This window comes from Tupaia chinensis, unplaced genomic scaffold (genome assembly GCF_000334495.1).
Source record: "Tupaia chinensis unplaced genomic scaffold, TupChi_1.0 Scaffold143584_1, whole genome shotgun sequence".
NCBI lineage: Eukaryota > Metazoa > Chordata > Mammalia > Scandentia > Tupaiidae > Tupaia > Tupaia belangeri.
In genome coordinates, this window is record NW_006203430.1 from 3,585,540 (window position 1) to 3,602,186 (window position 16,647).

At 46.5% G+C, this 16,647-nt stretch overlaps 1 protein-coding gene and 1 long non-coding RNA gene across 9 annotated transcripts in view; one reads left to right on the forward strand and one right to left on the reverse strand.

Moving 5' to 3' along the window:
- The window catches only part of MTCL1 (microtubule crosslinking factor 1), a gene marked incomplete at its 5' end in the record, with an annotated part of 151,509 nt that extends 142,320 nt beyond the window's left edge, over positions 1 to 9,189 (forward strand). For 6 of the 8 annotated variants that reach the window (XM_027766501.1, XM_027766503.1, XM_027766504.1 and 3 more), the window contains 2 exon segments: positions 3 to 849; positions 8,040 to 9,189. In XM_027766501.1, the coding sequence (XP_027622302.1) occupies positions 3 to 849; positions 8,040 to 8,228 (1,036 nt within the window). 8 annotated transcript variants of the gene reach the window in all.
- Positions 9,190 to 13,956: 4,767 nt separating this feature from the next.
- Positions 13,957 to 16,647, reverse strand: part of LOC114005237 (uncharacterized) — a 44,753-nt gene continuing 42,062 nt past the window's right edge. The window contains exon 3 of the long non-coding RNA XR_003547115.1: positions 13,957 to 14,182. This is a non-coding gene — a long non-coding RNA (uncharacterized LOC114005237). The remainder of the gene's footprint in view (positions 14,183 to 16,647) is intronic.

Sequence of the window (16,647 nt, forward strand, 5' to 3'; positions counted from 1 at the left end):
AGGAATGCCATCTGCGTTGGCCCCACCCAGCCGCAAGTCAAGGACACCGCCTGCCAGACCAACGGGTCCCGGACAATGGGCACACAGACTGTCCAGACCATCAGTGTGGGCCTGCAGACTGAGGGCCTGCGTGGTGGTATCACTAGCAGCCCCCATAGGTGTCTCACACCAAAGGCGGGGGGCGGCGCCACGCCCGTGTCCTCTCCCTCTCGCAGCCTCAGGAGCAGGCAGGAGGCCCCCGCCATTGAGAAGGTACAGGCCAAGTTTGAACGCACATGCTGCTCCCCCAAGTACGGTTCTCCCAAGCTGCAGAGGAAGCCCCTCCCCAAAGCTGACCAGCCAAATAACAGGACCTCACCAGGGATGGCCCAGAAAGGGTACAGCGAGTCAGCCTGGGCCCGCTCCACCACCACGAGGGAGAGCCCGGTGCATACCACCATCAATGATGGCCTCTCCAGCCTCTTCAACATCATCGACCACAGTCCCGTGGTACAGGACCCCTTCCAGAAGGGAGTTCGGGCTGGGAGCCGGTCTCGCTCAGCAGAACCCCGACCAGATCTGGGCCCAGGCCAAGAAACAGGCACCAGTTCCCGAGGAAGGTCGCCTAGCCCCATCGGGGTGGGCTCAGAGACCTGTAGGGAAGACGGGGGGGAGGGCACGCCAGTGAGGCAGGACTTATCTGCTCCCCCTGGCTACACACTCGCCGAGAACGTGGCCCGGATCCTCAACAAGAAGCTGTTGGAGCATGCCTTAAAGGAGGAGCGCAGGCAGGCCGCCCACGGCCCCCCAAATCTTAACAGTGACAGCCACTCGGGAGAAACGGTCACAGCCGAACCAGGGTCCATCGAGGTAATGAACGCTGGGTGTTCCACACCCCCACCTCCCACCAGCTTTCCTACTGAGCTGGGCAGGCTGGGGCCTGGGTTGGTACAAGGTCGTTTTTTGAAACTGTTCATAAGTGTTGTGAGCTGGGGAGATGCTGGGTTTATAGGAGAATGAAATAAGCAGGAACACACACCCTGGGTGACTTCTTAGAAAAAATTTTGGGTTTTTCCTCCTCAGAAAATCATTAAGGACATGGTCTGATTCCGATTCTGTCCTCTGGCCTGAGTGACTGGTCCTTATCTGCTTATCCGGGCTTTTCATGTGGGGTCTTAGAATTTGTCCTCCTCCTGTGTGAGTTCATGCCTGTGTGGAAATCCTAGGAGAGTAGGTCAGACCTCATCTCCTCCAGATCGCCACACACAGCAGCCTGAGAGGGGAGTGTGAGAGGCAGGGACTCACGGACTCGAGCACTTTTCTCATCAGGAGCTGCAAGACGAATGTCGGATTCCTTCAGTACAGACAGGCACACAGACAGCTCACAGGTCACGTCCCCTCTTTGTGTCTGAGACTCTCCCTAGCAGTAAAACCACATGAAACAGGGACCAGCAGATGGCATAATGGTTATGTCGCTGAACTGCCCCATAGTCTACCATGGGTTGAGTACTAGACCTGGTGGCTTAAAAAACCCATGCTAGGTGCATGTGCATGTGTGCCCAAAATCCCGAGAGGAGAATGGAGAAGGGACCGCAACATGGCCGCCCCCCCAGGAGGGTGATCTCTCACTTCTGTCTTTTGTCTCTGTCTCTCCAGTGAGTACACATGGCCCAGAGCAAAAATCTCTCTTAAAAAACAAAAATATGTGAAACTAATGATAAAAACCAAAATCCTGCCTTAATAACAGTGGGTAGTCTCCCCCGTGACATTACTCACACATCAGTCAGCCTTGATTTCAGTTCTGATCTACATCCACGCATGGTAACAACAAGATGAACCAAAGCCCAGTGATCATGCTGGCGGTGACAACGGTGGGGATACCAGCTTCTCAGGCCACGCAGCTTTGAAAGGACATGTCTGTCTGGCAAGTGATCCTACACATGACATGTGCCAGAAAGCCTGATTCTCCGGGGGCCTGGCTGAGCAAGTTCCACACCAGGAACAGCAGACCTCATCAGCATTCTCCAGGCTGGGCCACTCCTGTAGATAGTGAGGTCAGAGGAGGAGGACAGCCATCTGCTCCTGGGCTGACCGTTGCTTTCTCACCTCAGCCTTGGCAGCCCTGGCTTTATGGTGAGGAGAAACAGAAAGCTGTATTTCCTGTGTCACTCAGTTCACATCCCCACAGGAAGAGAAATGGTTAGGTTCCCAGGCTGACCCACCAAGGAGTATTTAAATTAAAATACAGAGTTTAAATCCGAAACAGGTCAAACCATGTGGAATTGCCAGCACCCGGCAGGACTGGTGATTCTGTATGTTCAACCTAATACAGATACTGACAGTATTTAGCCTACATGTTTCACGGTCACAGTCTTTGTGCTAAGGCTATTTTCATGTTTTGGGATGGACAAACACTGCTGGTTGAGTGTCTCGGGGGACAAATGATGTCTTCTGAGAGCTTCTGTGACTCCTCAGAGACCCTCAGGTAAGTACTCTGTGCTATGGGGGAATCTACTTGTATGTCAATGCCCTGCATTTCTAGGGCTCTGGAGAAATCAGTTGAACTTAAGGCACTGAGGCCAGCCAGTGGCCTGGCGTTTAAGGTGGCTGGATCCCCCATGGCCAACCATGTGATTTGAGTCCTGGACACAGGAGCTTGAAAAACGTGTTGTGTATGTGTGTGTGTGCCCAAAATCCCAAAGGGAGAGAACAGGAAAAGGGATTGGAGCATGACCGTGCCCCATGACGTGCTTTCTTGCTTTTGCTTTTCCTCTCTCGCTCTCTGTCTCTGCTCTCTCTGAAAAGCGCATGTGCCCTCAGGCAAAGTTAAAAAAAAGAAAAAAGAAAGAAAGAAAAGAAGTTAGGGTTTTGTCCCAAAGCAGTAACTGGCTGTGTCTGTAGTATCGGTTTATATTAGAGACTAGACAGAAATTAAGTTTTAGGAACCAAAACATGTTTTGACTTAACTAATAATGAGTGCCGGTAGTGATCTGTGATAATATAAAGAAAGTGTTTTAATCACAGAAGTGGAGCACTTTGGCTTGAAAACGGTTTTATCAGTACTAAGCAGTAACCTCCCCTACTATCACCACCACCCCTTGTCTTCTGCGAAGTGTGTATTTAGATTTCCTTCTCACTTGGTGATTTTGTTGCCTAAAGAAATGTCTTGAAGGGAACACAGAAAATTTCAGGAACTCCAAATCTACAGGGAGCACCCAGTGGCAGAGTTTAAATGCCGTGGCTTCTTTTTTCCTAGTATGTTGGAATTTTGCTTGTTCTAGATGCCAACAGAATTACCTTATGTTTGAATTGACATTGAACTGACATGGCATTGGAGACCCCATCCCATCTCTCCAGAATTATGTAGGCGTTCTAGGCTTTCATTTCAAATTCACCAGAACGATTTCTGATTTTTCAGCCCACTCAGCACCATATTGTGGAATCTTTCTCTGAATGTTTACGCAGGTATCTGCACACAAGAGTGACTTGGGCAACAGGGAACTATTTCTCTTCACTCTCACCCCACAGCAACTGAAGCCTCTTATTGAAGCCATGCCACCAACTCAGCAGGGTGGAGAGAGGCTATGAGGAGGAATTCTGGTGTGAAGGGAAGACTTTAAAATACAGAGTTTAAATCCGAAACAGGTCAAACCATGTGGAATTGCCAGCACCCGGCAGGACTGGTGATTCTGTATGTTCAACCTAATACAGATACTGACAGTATTTAGCCTACATGTTTCACGGTCACAGTCTTTGTGCTAAGGCTATTTTCATGTTTTGGGATGGACAAACACTGCTGGTTGAGTGTCTCGGGGGACAAATGATGTCTTCTGAGAGCTTCTGTGACTCCTCAGAGACCCTCAGGTAAGTACTCTGTGCTATGGGGGAATCTACTTGTATGTCAATGCCCTGCATTTCTAGGGCTCTGGAGAAATCAGTTGAACTTAAGGCACTGAGGCCAGCCAGTGGCCTGGCGTTTAAGGTGGCTGGATCCCCCATGGCCAACCATGTGATTTGAGTCCTGGACACAGGAGCTTGAAAAACGTGTTGTGTATGTGTGTGTGTGCCCAAAATCCCAAAGGGAGAGAACAGGAAAAGGGATTGGAGCATGACCGTGCCCCATGACGTGCTTTCTTGCTTTTGCTTTTCCTCTCTCGCTCTCTGTCTCTGCTCTCTCTGAAAAGCGCATGTGCCCTCAGGCAAAGTTAAAAAAAAGAAAAAAGAAAGAAAGAAAAGAAGTTAGGGTTTTGTCCCAAAGCAGTAACTGGCTGTGTCTGTAGTATCGGTTTATATTAGAGACTAGACAGAAATTAAGTTTTAGGAACCAAAACATGTTTTGACTTAACTAATAATGAGTGCCGGTAGTGATCTGTGATAATATAAAGAAAGTGTTTTAATCACAGAAGTGGAGCACTTTGGCTTGAAAACGGTTTTATCAGTACTAAGCAGTAACCTCCCCTACTATCACCACCACCCCTTGTCTTCTGCGAAGTGTGTATTTAGATTTCCTTCTCACTTGGTGATTTTGTTGCCTAAAGAAATGTCTTGAAGGGAACACAGAAAATTTCAGGAACTCCAAATCTACAGGGAGCACCCAGTGGCAGAGTTTAAATGCCGTGGCTTCTTTTTTCCTAGTATGTTGGAATTTTGCTTGTTCTAGATGCCAACAGAATTACCTTATGTTTGAATTGACATTGAACTGACATGGCATTGGAGACCCCATCCCATCTCTCCAGAATTATGTAGGCGTTCTAGGCTTTCATTTCAAATTCACCAGAACGATTTCTGATTTTTCAGCCCACTCAGCACCATATTGTGGAATCTTTCTCTGAATGTTTACGCAGGTATCTGCACACAAGAGTGACTTGGGCAACAGGGAACTATTTCTCTTCACTCTCACCCCACAGCAACTGAAGCCTCTTATTGAAGCCATGCCACCAACTCAGCAGGGTGGAGAGAGGCTATGAGGAGGAATTCTGGTGTGAAGGGAAGACTAATTGGAGAAGAGAATGCTGTTCCTCCTCCCATGTCTCAGTGGAATGTCAGGGGACAATTTTAGTATGAGCAGCAATCGTTTGTGGTTGTGACCAAAACAAACTCAGCGATATAATGGCCTCTGTTTCCGATGCAACAGTCTTGCAATTTCTATCTCTCCTTTTGCCAAATGCTATTTGAACTGCTAAATGCTATAGGGAGACTCGGAAAGGGGGCATAAGAGCTGGAGGGGATGTGGCTTTTCTGTGGTGGTGACTGCTCCTTTCTGTGGCTGGCGGCAGAGGCTAGGCCTCTGTGCTGGCTCCAAGGGGCCTCAAGTCTCCCCTGGTGGATGACACAGAACAGAAGCAATGTTCTGCCACTGGGCTTGCTCGTTGACTTTAAATCTTTACTATTCTCCTGTTAAACGCCTTTCCAACCTACTTGCCTTTCTTTTCTTTCTCTATCTATCCTGTCTAGAACCACACTGTCTTACTAACTGCCCCTTGGGGACTCTAGCCCTGCCGGCCTCACGCTGTAAGTTCTTCCATGTTTTCCATTGTCTGGAGAGGTCATGTGTGTCACTCATAGTTGATGTCTGACACTTGTCATCCAAGGGAGACCTGTTCAGTGGAGGCCTCCACACTCACCCTAGTTCTGGTGGGTCAGCTCATCCCTAGGAACAGAACAGCAAGGCTGGCTGCTCCATTCACCCTGCTCAAGAGTTGACCACTCAGTGCGATGGGAGGTGGCTAGGTTTTAGAGAGCCTGCTGATGCTCCCCTCTGCAGTTTGCAGGCAGTGTCCTCTCAGAGAACTGAAGAGACACTGAGGAGGAGTCTTCGAACCCAGCCTTGGTCAGCTCTGCATCCCCAGCCACAGTTTGCTGAATGAATAAACAGGAAGCTGTCCCTGCTCCAGATATTCTGAGAACTCTCTGTATTGCCTTCAGAGCCTGAATCAAGGCACATGAGAAAATGGATACTTGGCTTTTGATGAAGGATGTAGACACTCACCCATCTCATCCACTGACTTTAACTCCAAGTTAGGGTATTCAAAAGTAGAGTTGGCTGTCAGAGACAAAAGATATGTCCTTGTGAAACAAATGACAAAGGACATAGGGGAAGGCCGTGCCCAAGACAGGAGCCACAGAGGCAGCACCTGGGACAGACTCCCACATAGCCCACCATGGTGGCTTTGCAGGAAGGGTCAGCATCACTAGCCTGTACAATTGGACTTCAGGAAGTTCGTGGAAAACTAGAGTTAAAAACATTTATTTGGGGGGAAAAAATTACTGAAATTCATACTTTTTTTTTCATTTTTCATGAACTTTCTGAAGATCTCTCTTATATACTAGTGTATTACTAAGAAAAGGTCATTGAACTCATGATCACACAATACTTCTTCCTTGGCAGGCAGGTGCTGGCAGAGAGGTGGTATAACATGGTCTCATGGAAAGCCCACCTTGTTCAGAACAGCGAGGTGGACACAGGACTGTTCTGAACAAGGGGGGCCTGTTCTGTTCTACCCACAGTAGAGTGGTGTCAGATAAACCAGTAGCAGCAGTTTTATTAGCACACGAAACACACACAACACAACACATACTCCTCTTACAATTATGGTTGTAGGGACACAAAAACAGTAGCAGATCTCCACAATCCTGTATCCTCCCCACCAGCACTGTGGGTTCAGGTGAGGTGAAGTGAGGATGAAGCAGCACATGAGTTATTTTGCGCTAAAGGTGGCTTAACTAGAGGTATTTCTGGTTGCCATGGTATCCATTAACTTAAGTGCCTTATTCAAGGATGCTTCTCTCCCTGTCACGTAGAGTGCCAGCTACTAAAGAGGAAGGAAAGTGTCTCGAAAGTTACGTTCCTTTTCTGCTGACCCTCCAGGGAGGCAGGGTAACCACATCATCCCATCACTTTTCCAGGAGCCTGTGGGTCCCACTGCCCTGGACCATGCAGCCTCCTTCACATTCCATCATCTTCCCTGGTGACACTGCCCATCCCACACAGCTGTCTGTCTCCCACTGTTACTCTCTGTATCTCTGGCTCATATCTCCTCATTCTGGTCTTCTCAGTTGCTTGTCACATCTCTAAATCCTTCAACTTCTGTGCTGACTTTGAGGGTCCTTGTTCAATGCCATTCTTCCTGTGCCTTCCATTGCATTGGTTCGCCATCTTGGCTTTTTGTGTTTGGGTGTCATTTGAGCAGATGGGTTCCATGTCGTGTGACTCCATTTCCTCACGCCACAGCCTTTCACATTTTTATGCATCAGCAAATTTCAAGTTTGGACATCTTTGTCTCCCAACATGCAGACCAAGGCCAAGTAGCTCAACATTCTTTAAAAACAACAAAAGAACTTTAAGAATAAGGATTATAGGGGGTTTGCACCATGGTTGGAGATGTCTTGCATTACCACTTCTCAGATCGTTAGGATGCCTGTAACACAAAATCACAAGTGCACTCTGATTCCACTCTTCAGAAATGTTGCTACGATGAAGAGTCATTAAAGAAAACTAGACGTAAATTAAAATTTCTGCCTGCAGCATTTTCCCCATGTTGTGGGAGTTTGTTTAACCTACTGCCAGTCACTGTGGAGTAAACAGCAGAGTTCGTTTTCACATGAGTCTCATTGCTGATACAGCCCAGGAATTCACCAGTCTCTCGATGGGCCCCAATAGATGACGGCCCTTTACGACCAGTTAATTGTGATCACTATAGCTCAACAGATTATTCCAGAGGGTCCAAGGAGGGGTCACCCAGGTGGGAACACATCAAAGTGCCATTGGAGACCAGAGTCACAGTCACCCTCCCCAACATTCTGCATGTCCAAGCCTAATTCTGAAGGAGTAGACCCATCTCAAGAGTATGGCCACATTTTGATCTTAATTTGGTATCTTCTCATTCATCTTGAATTTTGTACTTAAATCATTTTTAAGTTATTCTCCATGAGCAAGATACTCATTCATATTCCTAAGTTGCTCATTTTGCTTGAGTCTGTTGAGAATCAGTTTGGGGGAAATTATCCCCCAGTGACACTGCAGTCTGAGTAATGCTATCTTCCCTTTCTTGGCTCTCAAGGAACTACCTTGTTCTGCACTAGCTCCGCCCCTAGAGCCCTGCTTCTCCAGGCCCGAGAGACCAGCAAACCGTCGCCCTCCGTCCCGTTGGGCCCCACATTCCCCCACTGCCTCACAGTCAGCCGGAGACCTGGCCAGCTTGGAGGAGCATGGTGACGAGGAGCCACCAGAGGAGAAGCCACACCCGTGATGCAAGCTTGCATGGATTATCACAGAATAATTCACTGTAACCTGCATAGCCGCACCATCGTCATGAACCAAACTCTGCCCAAACAGAGAGATCTAGTTTTCTCAAGGTCAAAGAATGTTTTTAAAAAACACACAGAGCTGCTGAATGTTCAACCTGTGAAACCGAGATGTTTCTAGAATGAAACAGTAAATGTGCCTGTAATAACTTAATTTTTTTCATAGCTCAGAAAACTATTTTTGTCTCCATCTTTTTTACACACAGTATATTAAACAAAAAAAGGTAAATAAGATATAAATAGATTTAAAAAAAATAAAAGTTTTAAAGATGTACATTTTAAGAGATTCTAAACCCCCTCGCTCTCAATACTGACTGCCTCTCTGTTAAATTTGCACTGTCGCATTTGGTTTGGTTTATTTCCATGTTGAATTCGAGTGTTCTAAGTTCATTTCATTTGGTCAGTGTTACTATTTTTCGAGAATTTTAAAAAATGCTTTATGTCTGATTTGGTGAACTTTTTGTAGCGTACAAGCCATGAAGCCAGTAGATAAAACAGATGTTCTATAAACTGGAGGGGAGACAGGTCACAGAGTCCTTTGACGGGCTTAGAAAACTTGCTGTATAATCCACATATTATTCTCCTCGACTTGCACGTCTTCGGGTGCATGTACATACTGCCCACGTCCTTGCCGTCACCCAACTGTGAGTCAGTCTGTCCCACTGTAACGCGTCGTGAACTTCCTTGTACTGTACTTTTACTGTTGTCCTCCTGCATTGACGATACAACGGCAACGTTTTTAAATTATTGTGAAAAGTTTAACTGGCAATGTACAGAGTTTACTCCAGATTTTCTTGCTTAAGGAAAAGTGCTACACAAAGTCACGAGGAAACCAAATGGAATCACATGACGGTGCCTCAGTCTGTATGAGACCACGATGAAGTAGAAATAAAGCCTGTTGCCATGGCAGCGTGCGTTGGGATCTCACGTTTCCCATGCCCTCCCTCCTCCCCTAAGGACTCAAACGGAAAGTGTCCCATAGCTAGGGGAACGAGGGAGGGGGGTCGTGTCAAAGCCAGCAGCAACTGCTAACAGCTCTCACGGGGAGTGCACAGGCCAGCACACGGTCTTCCTGTACTCTGGGGGAGTCCTGGGGTAGGCAGACAGCTTTATTCTCGCTGAAAAAGCCCAAACTGGGATGGGGACAAGAGTGTGAGGCATTGGTTACTCACAAATCCAAGCGTGCCCATCTTCTCTTTCCCACCCTTTATTAAGAAAGAGGAGGGCCAATGATGCCACAAGAGGGCTTTCTATCTGATGCTGAGGTGCAGCCCAACCTGTTAGGGTTTGACGGAGTAAAAGTTTACAGGGAAGGAGGGCTGCCAGAGAACACGGGACTCTTTCAGACCAAAGCTTCTGGTGTGAATATTCCATCAACCTAACGATTATGTATTTACCTCTCGGTAGATGTGCTACTGGAATACATGCCGTTCTCGTACAGCTCAGCGACGTTTAGTAGATGGATGGTGTCGTGCAGTCACGACCGCTCTCTGCTTCCAGCACTTGTCGTCACACAGGAAATCCCACATGCATTCAGCAGTCACTTCGCCAGCCCCGGCACCCATGTCAGACAGGTAAACCGAGTCAAAGCATGCAAAGCCAAAGCACTGCCACAGCTCCATCTTTAAAAGCTTAAATACTGTCAAAAGTGGGAAATGGCGGGTGTTGGTGAGGACGTGGAGAAATTGCAACTCTCGTGTGCTGTTGGTGGAGACGGAAGCTAGCTTGGCAGCTGTGGCAGATGGTGTGGCGGCTCCTTCAAACATGAAGCAGAATTAGCACACACTCCAGGGGTTCCACTCCTGTGTCTATACCCCACGTAGTTAAAATCAGGTACTCAAAACACATTTGTACACCCATGTTCATAGCCGGATTATTCACAAATAGCCCCCAAAAAGAGAAACAACTCACCTGTCCACTGACTGATAAGCAGGTAAATAAAATGTGACACACCATGGGAATGATATGGTTTGTAAAACGAATTCTACACATGCTGCAACTGAGCTGAACCTTTAAGACCATAAATTAAGTAAAGTAAGTCAACAAAAAGACAGTGATTGTCCCATTCCACTTATAGGAAGTGCCTCTGGGAGTCATACATTCATAAAGATGGGAAGTGGTGGGACCAGCAGGTAGCGCAATGGCTATGTCACTGGACTCCCATGTAGTCAACCATGGTTCAAGTCCTGGACTCGGTGGCTTAAACTCACACCGGGCACGTGTGTGTGCGTGCCCAAGATCCTGAGAGGACAATGGAGGAGAAGGGATTGCCATGTGGCCACCCCCCAGGGGATGATTTCTCACTTTCTGTCTCTCTGTCTCTCTCTCTCTCTGCCTCTCTAGTGAGCGCACTACGTGTACAGCAAAAAAAAACCTCTCGAAAAGAAAAAAAAGATGGAAAGTGGAATGGTGGTCACTGGGGCTGCAGAGAGAAAGGAGTGGGGAGTTGGTGTGTGGTAGGTAAGAGTTTCAGTTTGGAATGATGAAAACGCCCTGGAAGTGACCAGTGGTGGTGACTGCACACCATTGTGAATGCACTGAATGTCACCTAGCTGTACACTTAAAGATAGTTAAGATATGGGACCAGCTGGTGGCGTGGTGATTAAGTCACTGGATGCCTATGTGGCCAACTGCGGTTCAAGTCTCCGACCTGGAGGCTTGAAACTCACACCAGGTACGTGTACATACGAGCTCCAAGATCCCAAGAGGAGACTAGAGGAGAGGGATTGTGGTGTGGCACCCAGTGGGTGATTTCTCTGTCTGTATCTCCAGTGAGTGCACACACCCTTTAGCATAAATCTCTAAAAAACTAATGATTAAGGTGGCATATTTTACCACAGTAAAAAATTTTAATACAAAAAATAAATATTTCACTTAACTACTCTAGACATAGCTGTAAGTCTTCAACAAATCACTATGTCTTTCTTGTATGCCTACTCTGTGCATGGCGAATGCTGAGAGTGCATTAGCATTCTCTTGGTAAGAAGAAGTCAGCCCACAATAAGAAGCCCACCCACAGCTGAGTGCCTTGAACCATCCTATCACGGACTCTGCTCCCCTCTGGGTGGCTTTATTCTCAGACCAGGATCCCAAACTAACAACTGTAGTCCCCGGAAGCTCCTGTTATTTGGTCACTCCTAGAGAAAGGGGGTGTCTCACCAAAGCTCCAAAATCCCAGGGCCAGTGATGTCTGGCCCTGAGCCAACCACAGTGACAATTTGGCCTAGCAAAGGAAAATCAGGGTGCTGTTAGAATAGAGGGAAGGGGGTGCCTAGAAGGCAATGATGGCTGTATATCACTGTGGGACTCCCAAATTGCAAGAGCTCTGTCACCAAACCTGTCATTTAGTTGGAAGACATAAAAATCCCCAGGCATGGGACTAGCAGTTAGCGTAATGGCTATGTCGCTGGACTCCCATGTAGTCAACTGCAGTTCGTGTCCCGGACCCAGTGGCTTAAAACTCACGCTGGGCACGTGTGCATGCGTGCCCAAGATCCCGAGAGGAGAATGGAGGAGAAGGGATTGTGGCATGGCCATCCCCCCTGGGGGGTGATTTCTCGCTTTCTGTCTCTGTCTCTCTCTGTCTGGCAAGCGCATGTGCCCTATAGCAAAACCTCTTTAAAAAAAAAAAAAATCCCCAGGCATGGGACCAGCAAATGGTGTAATGGTAACGTCATTGGACTCCCACATAGTTGACGGCGGTTCAAGTCTCAGACCCAGCAGCTTAAAACTCAACTCTGGGTACGCTGGCATGCGTGCCCAAAGTCCCAAGAGGAGAATGGAGGAGAAGGGATTGCAACATGGCCAGCCACCCTGGGGAGTGATTTCTCACATTCTGTCTCTCTGTCTCTCTGGCAAGTGTACAAGCCCTATAGCAAAAATTTCTCTCTCTTAAACACACACACACACACACACACACACACACACACAAACCCAAGGTGCAAAAACACTGACACGCAAACTGATGTGGTAGAAACTGTACAGCAGGGCTTGAGAGGCCTTGGCAATGCACAGCTTTTCTATGTGAAGGAGGGAGAGGTGGGCTGGTAGGAACAGAACCAGAGAGGTGTGGGGAGGTGGAAATAAACTCAGGTACTACCAAGCAGTGACACTGCTGGGCTGGGAGCAGAACCATCAGTTAGCAAAACCACTTCAAGGCCAGTGCCTTAAAAGCTAGTTTGGAACCTCTCCTACCATCCCGTATTCTAATGTATGCTAGAGGCTGCTCAGTGTGGAACCACTCCAACTTTCAAAGGCAAGGCCAGACAGTAGGATGAGATCACTTCTACACTCCTGTCCGCATGAATACCAAGGCAGCTACGTGCATCGTGCATGGCTGCAAGAGAACAGCTGCACAGAGGGAAGGGCCTGCAGGAAGCATCTGATCATGTCTCCACGAACCGCTGCCCTTATGTGCCAGTTGCTTTATGGCCTAAAGAAAGATGTGACGGATTCCTCAACCACTGCTGTGAGCCCTCACCTGATAGGCGTGCCTGCCTAGTGGGAAAAGCCATGACCAGCTGCCCAGGGACATTTCTTACAAATGGGGCAGTGGTAGCCAATTCCACCCTCTTTTCTCCTTACCAGGAGGTAGCGCATTCTATTACAGCTTTGTATATTGTGCATCTATTTTTTTCTATCTGTGTACTTCATGATTCTAATTCTTATTAACACATTTGCCTCACCTTTTTTTTCCCCTATAGAATAACCTGTGACATTTACAAATACCTAATTTTAGTTTTTAATTAATTTATTTGTATTGTAAGCATTTAAGGTATACAATGCAATGTGTAGTGAAATACACAGTGAAATGGTCGCTGGTCAAGCTAGTTAACATCGATCATCCCATATAGTTACTCCCCTTTCCTTGTGACAAGAGCACCTAAAATCTACTCTTGGCAAAAAATCCCAATACGAGACACTATTCATGTGTCCTCATGTTGTACACCTGATCTCTAGACTTTATTAAGCTTCATAGTCGTACATATTTATTTTGTTCAAAAAGCAACTGAGGGAACCAGCAGTTAGCGTAATGGCTATGTCGCTGGACTCCCATGTAGTCGACCGCGGTTCGTGTCCCGGACCCGGTGGCTTAAAACTCACGCCGGGCGCGTGTGCGTGCGTGCCCAAGATCCCGAGAGGAGGATGGAGGAGAAGGGATTGCGGCATGACCATCCCCCCTGGGGGGTGATTTCTCGCTTTCTGTCTCTATGTCTCTCTCTCTCTGTCTGGCGAGCGCACGCGCCCTACAGTGAAAATCTCTCCAAAAAAAAGCAACTGAGAAATATAACTAGTTTTTTTCTGTTTTCTGGGGAGTGATTTCTCTCATTCTGTCTCTCTGTCTCTCTGGCAAGTGTACAAGCCCTATAGCTTGATTTTTCTTAGTTGTGGGGAAATACATAGAATACAAAATGGTTAAAATGGCACAATTCAGTGACATTCAGTAAACTCACAGTGTCGTGCAATCACTACCACTATGTATGTCCAGCACATATTCATCACGTAAAGGAAATCCCATATACATTAAGCAGTCACTCCCGCAGTGCCTGACACCCATGTCAAACAGACAAACTGACTCAAAGCAGGCGAAGCAAAAGGAGTTTATAAGTTCGAAGACTGCCATGGTTTGTAGCCCAAATGATTACACTCAGGTTGCCACAAACACGCCCACCAGGTCTTAAGTCCTCAAGAATACTTTAAAGGCAAAAACCGCAAGTAAGAGGGGAGAAGGAGAAGTGGTGATTATTTCCGTTGTTTTGGGATATTCTTGGCTACCAGGGTCAGTAACAAGGGTGTCGTCAGTCCAAGCTTAGACGGTCTCCAGGCAGATGTGTTCAAAGAAGTAGTCCTTGTGTCAGGTTGCAGGGTCTCTGTGCAGAGTTACAGTTCTGGTAGAGTCCTTTAAAACACAATTATTATCAGACATATTTATACGAAAAAAACACCCTCTTTAGGACCAGCAGGTGGTATGGTGGTTAAGGTGCTGGACTCCTGCATGGAGTCCCTCTCTCTGTCTGTCTCTAGTGAGCAGGTGTACCCTGTAACAAATTAAAAATATGATAAGAATGGAAACAACAGTTGGCACAATGGCTATGTCGCTGGACTTCTATGTAGCCGACCATAGTTCGAGTCCCTGACTTGGTGGCTTAAACTCATGCTGGGTGCATGTGCGTGCGTGCCCAAGATCTCGAGAGGAGAATGGAGGAGAAGGGATTGCAGTGTGGCCATCCCCCCGGGGGGTGATTTCTTGCTTTCTCTCTGTCTGTCTCTGTCTTTCCAGCGAGCACACATGCCCTATAGCGAAAATTTCTCAAAAAATACATATAATAAGAAGTATAAAAATTTTTTTAAAAAAACCATCCTCTTTGTGGTTTTACTTGGTTTGGTCTAGTTAGGGTTTCACATAAGTTGACACACATGACTATTTTTAATTCTGACAGCTTCTACATACACAAACTTATTTTGTGCCATTATGTTTTCACGGTTCATCCATGTTATAGTATGTACCAGTACTTCATTCCTTTTTATACCTGGATTATATTCCACTATGTAGAAATATCACATTTTTATTTATCCATATGCCAGCTATAATATGAGGGGACTTCAAAATACTCATGGATAAATGAAATCAAAGTACAAATTTATTTTGTTATAAAAAATTTTTAAATTCATGCACAGATTTTTCATTTTCCATTAACATTTTGAAGACTACACTGTTTTTTGTTTTGTTTTGTTTTTTGTTTTTTGTTTTTTGCATAAGTCATTTGTAGTCACTAGAGACAGAAAGTGAGAAATCACCCCCCAGGAGGAATGGTCATGCTGCCTCTAAGGATTTGGGGCATGCACATATATGTGCTCAGTGTGGTGTTTTTTTTTTTTTTTAGGGTTTTTTTTCTACGGGGCCGGGGCACCAGACAGAGAGAGACAGAGAGACAGAAAGTGAGAAAGCTCCCTCCTCCCAGGGGGGATGGCCACGCCGCAATCCCTTCTCCTCCATTCTCCTCTCGGGATCTTGGTATGCATGCACACGCGCCCGGCGTGAGTTTTAAGCCACCGGGTCCGGGACGTGAACCACAGTCGACTACGTGGGAGTCCAGTGACATAGCCATTACGCTAACTGCTGGTCCCACTTAGTGTGTTTTTCAAACACCGGGTCCGGGTCTGGAATTGCAGAGTCAGCAAGGTTGAATCCAGTCACCTTAACCACCATGCCACCTCTTGGTCCCTATTTTTCAAACAGAAGACCTTTGGTTAACTTACTTTAAACAGCCTTGAGTATTCCTCTAAAAGTGGCAAGTCACAATGAATAATCAGGACACGCATCAATCCATTTCCATGATAGAGGCACTATGATGTCTTTAATCTTAAATCTTTTCTTTTAGAGAGATTTTTGCTATAGGGTGCATGTGTGCATGCCAGAGAGACAGAGAGAAAGTGAGAAATCACCCCCAAGGGATGGCTACACAGTCCCTTTTTTTCCATTCTCCTCTCAGGATTTTGGGCATGCACATATCTTCAAACTCAAACACATGCCCCAGTTTGAGTTTCAAGCCATTAGGTCTGGGGCCTGAACCATGGTCAGCCATGGTTCAAGGCCTTAACTGGCTTCTAATTTTAAAACAAAAGAAACCTTTGGTAAATTTAACTTATTTTTTTTTTTTTTGAGAGGTTTGTGCCATAGGGCACACACACTTGCCAGAAAGACAGACAGAGACAGAGAAACAGAAAGTGAGAAATCACCTCCCCAGGCAGGATGACCACGCAATCCTTTCTCCTCCATTCTCTTCTTGGAATCTTGGGCACACATGTACACATGCACAGCATGAATTTAAGCCACCGGATCCAGGACTCGAACCACCGTCAACTACATGGGAGTCCAGCGACATAGCCATTACGCCACTGCTGGTCCCAGATACTTTAACTTTAAAGAGCCTTGAGCATTCCCCCACAAAGGTGGCAAATCACAATGAGTAATCAGGACACTCAGTAATCAGTTTACTTGACTGAGGCACTGTGGTGTCTTTTTTTTTTTCTTTTAAGAATTATTTATTTTATTTTATTTATTATATTTCTATTTTGCTACAATCACCAGAGAGAGAGAGAGAGAAAGTTAGAAAGAAAGCTGCCTGGTCTAGGACTCAATCAGGCACGTGGGAATCTAGCACCTTAGCCACCATGCCACGTGCTGGCCCTGGAGTCCTTAATCTTAAATCGTTACTCTTCATTGTTTTAAGAGACCGCCAGTAAATGTTATCCTTGTCATGCTTTTCTCTGACTGGAGTTAGTCCTTTCAGCAGTGATCCAATACAGCAGGAAATTAGTCTCAGTCATAAACAAGCAGGCTGAATTTGAAGACACTGAGTC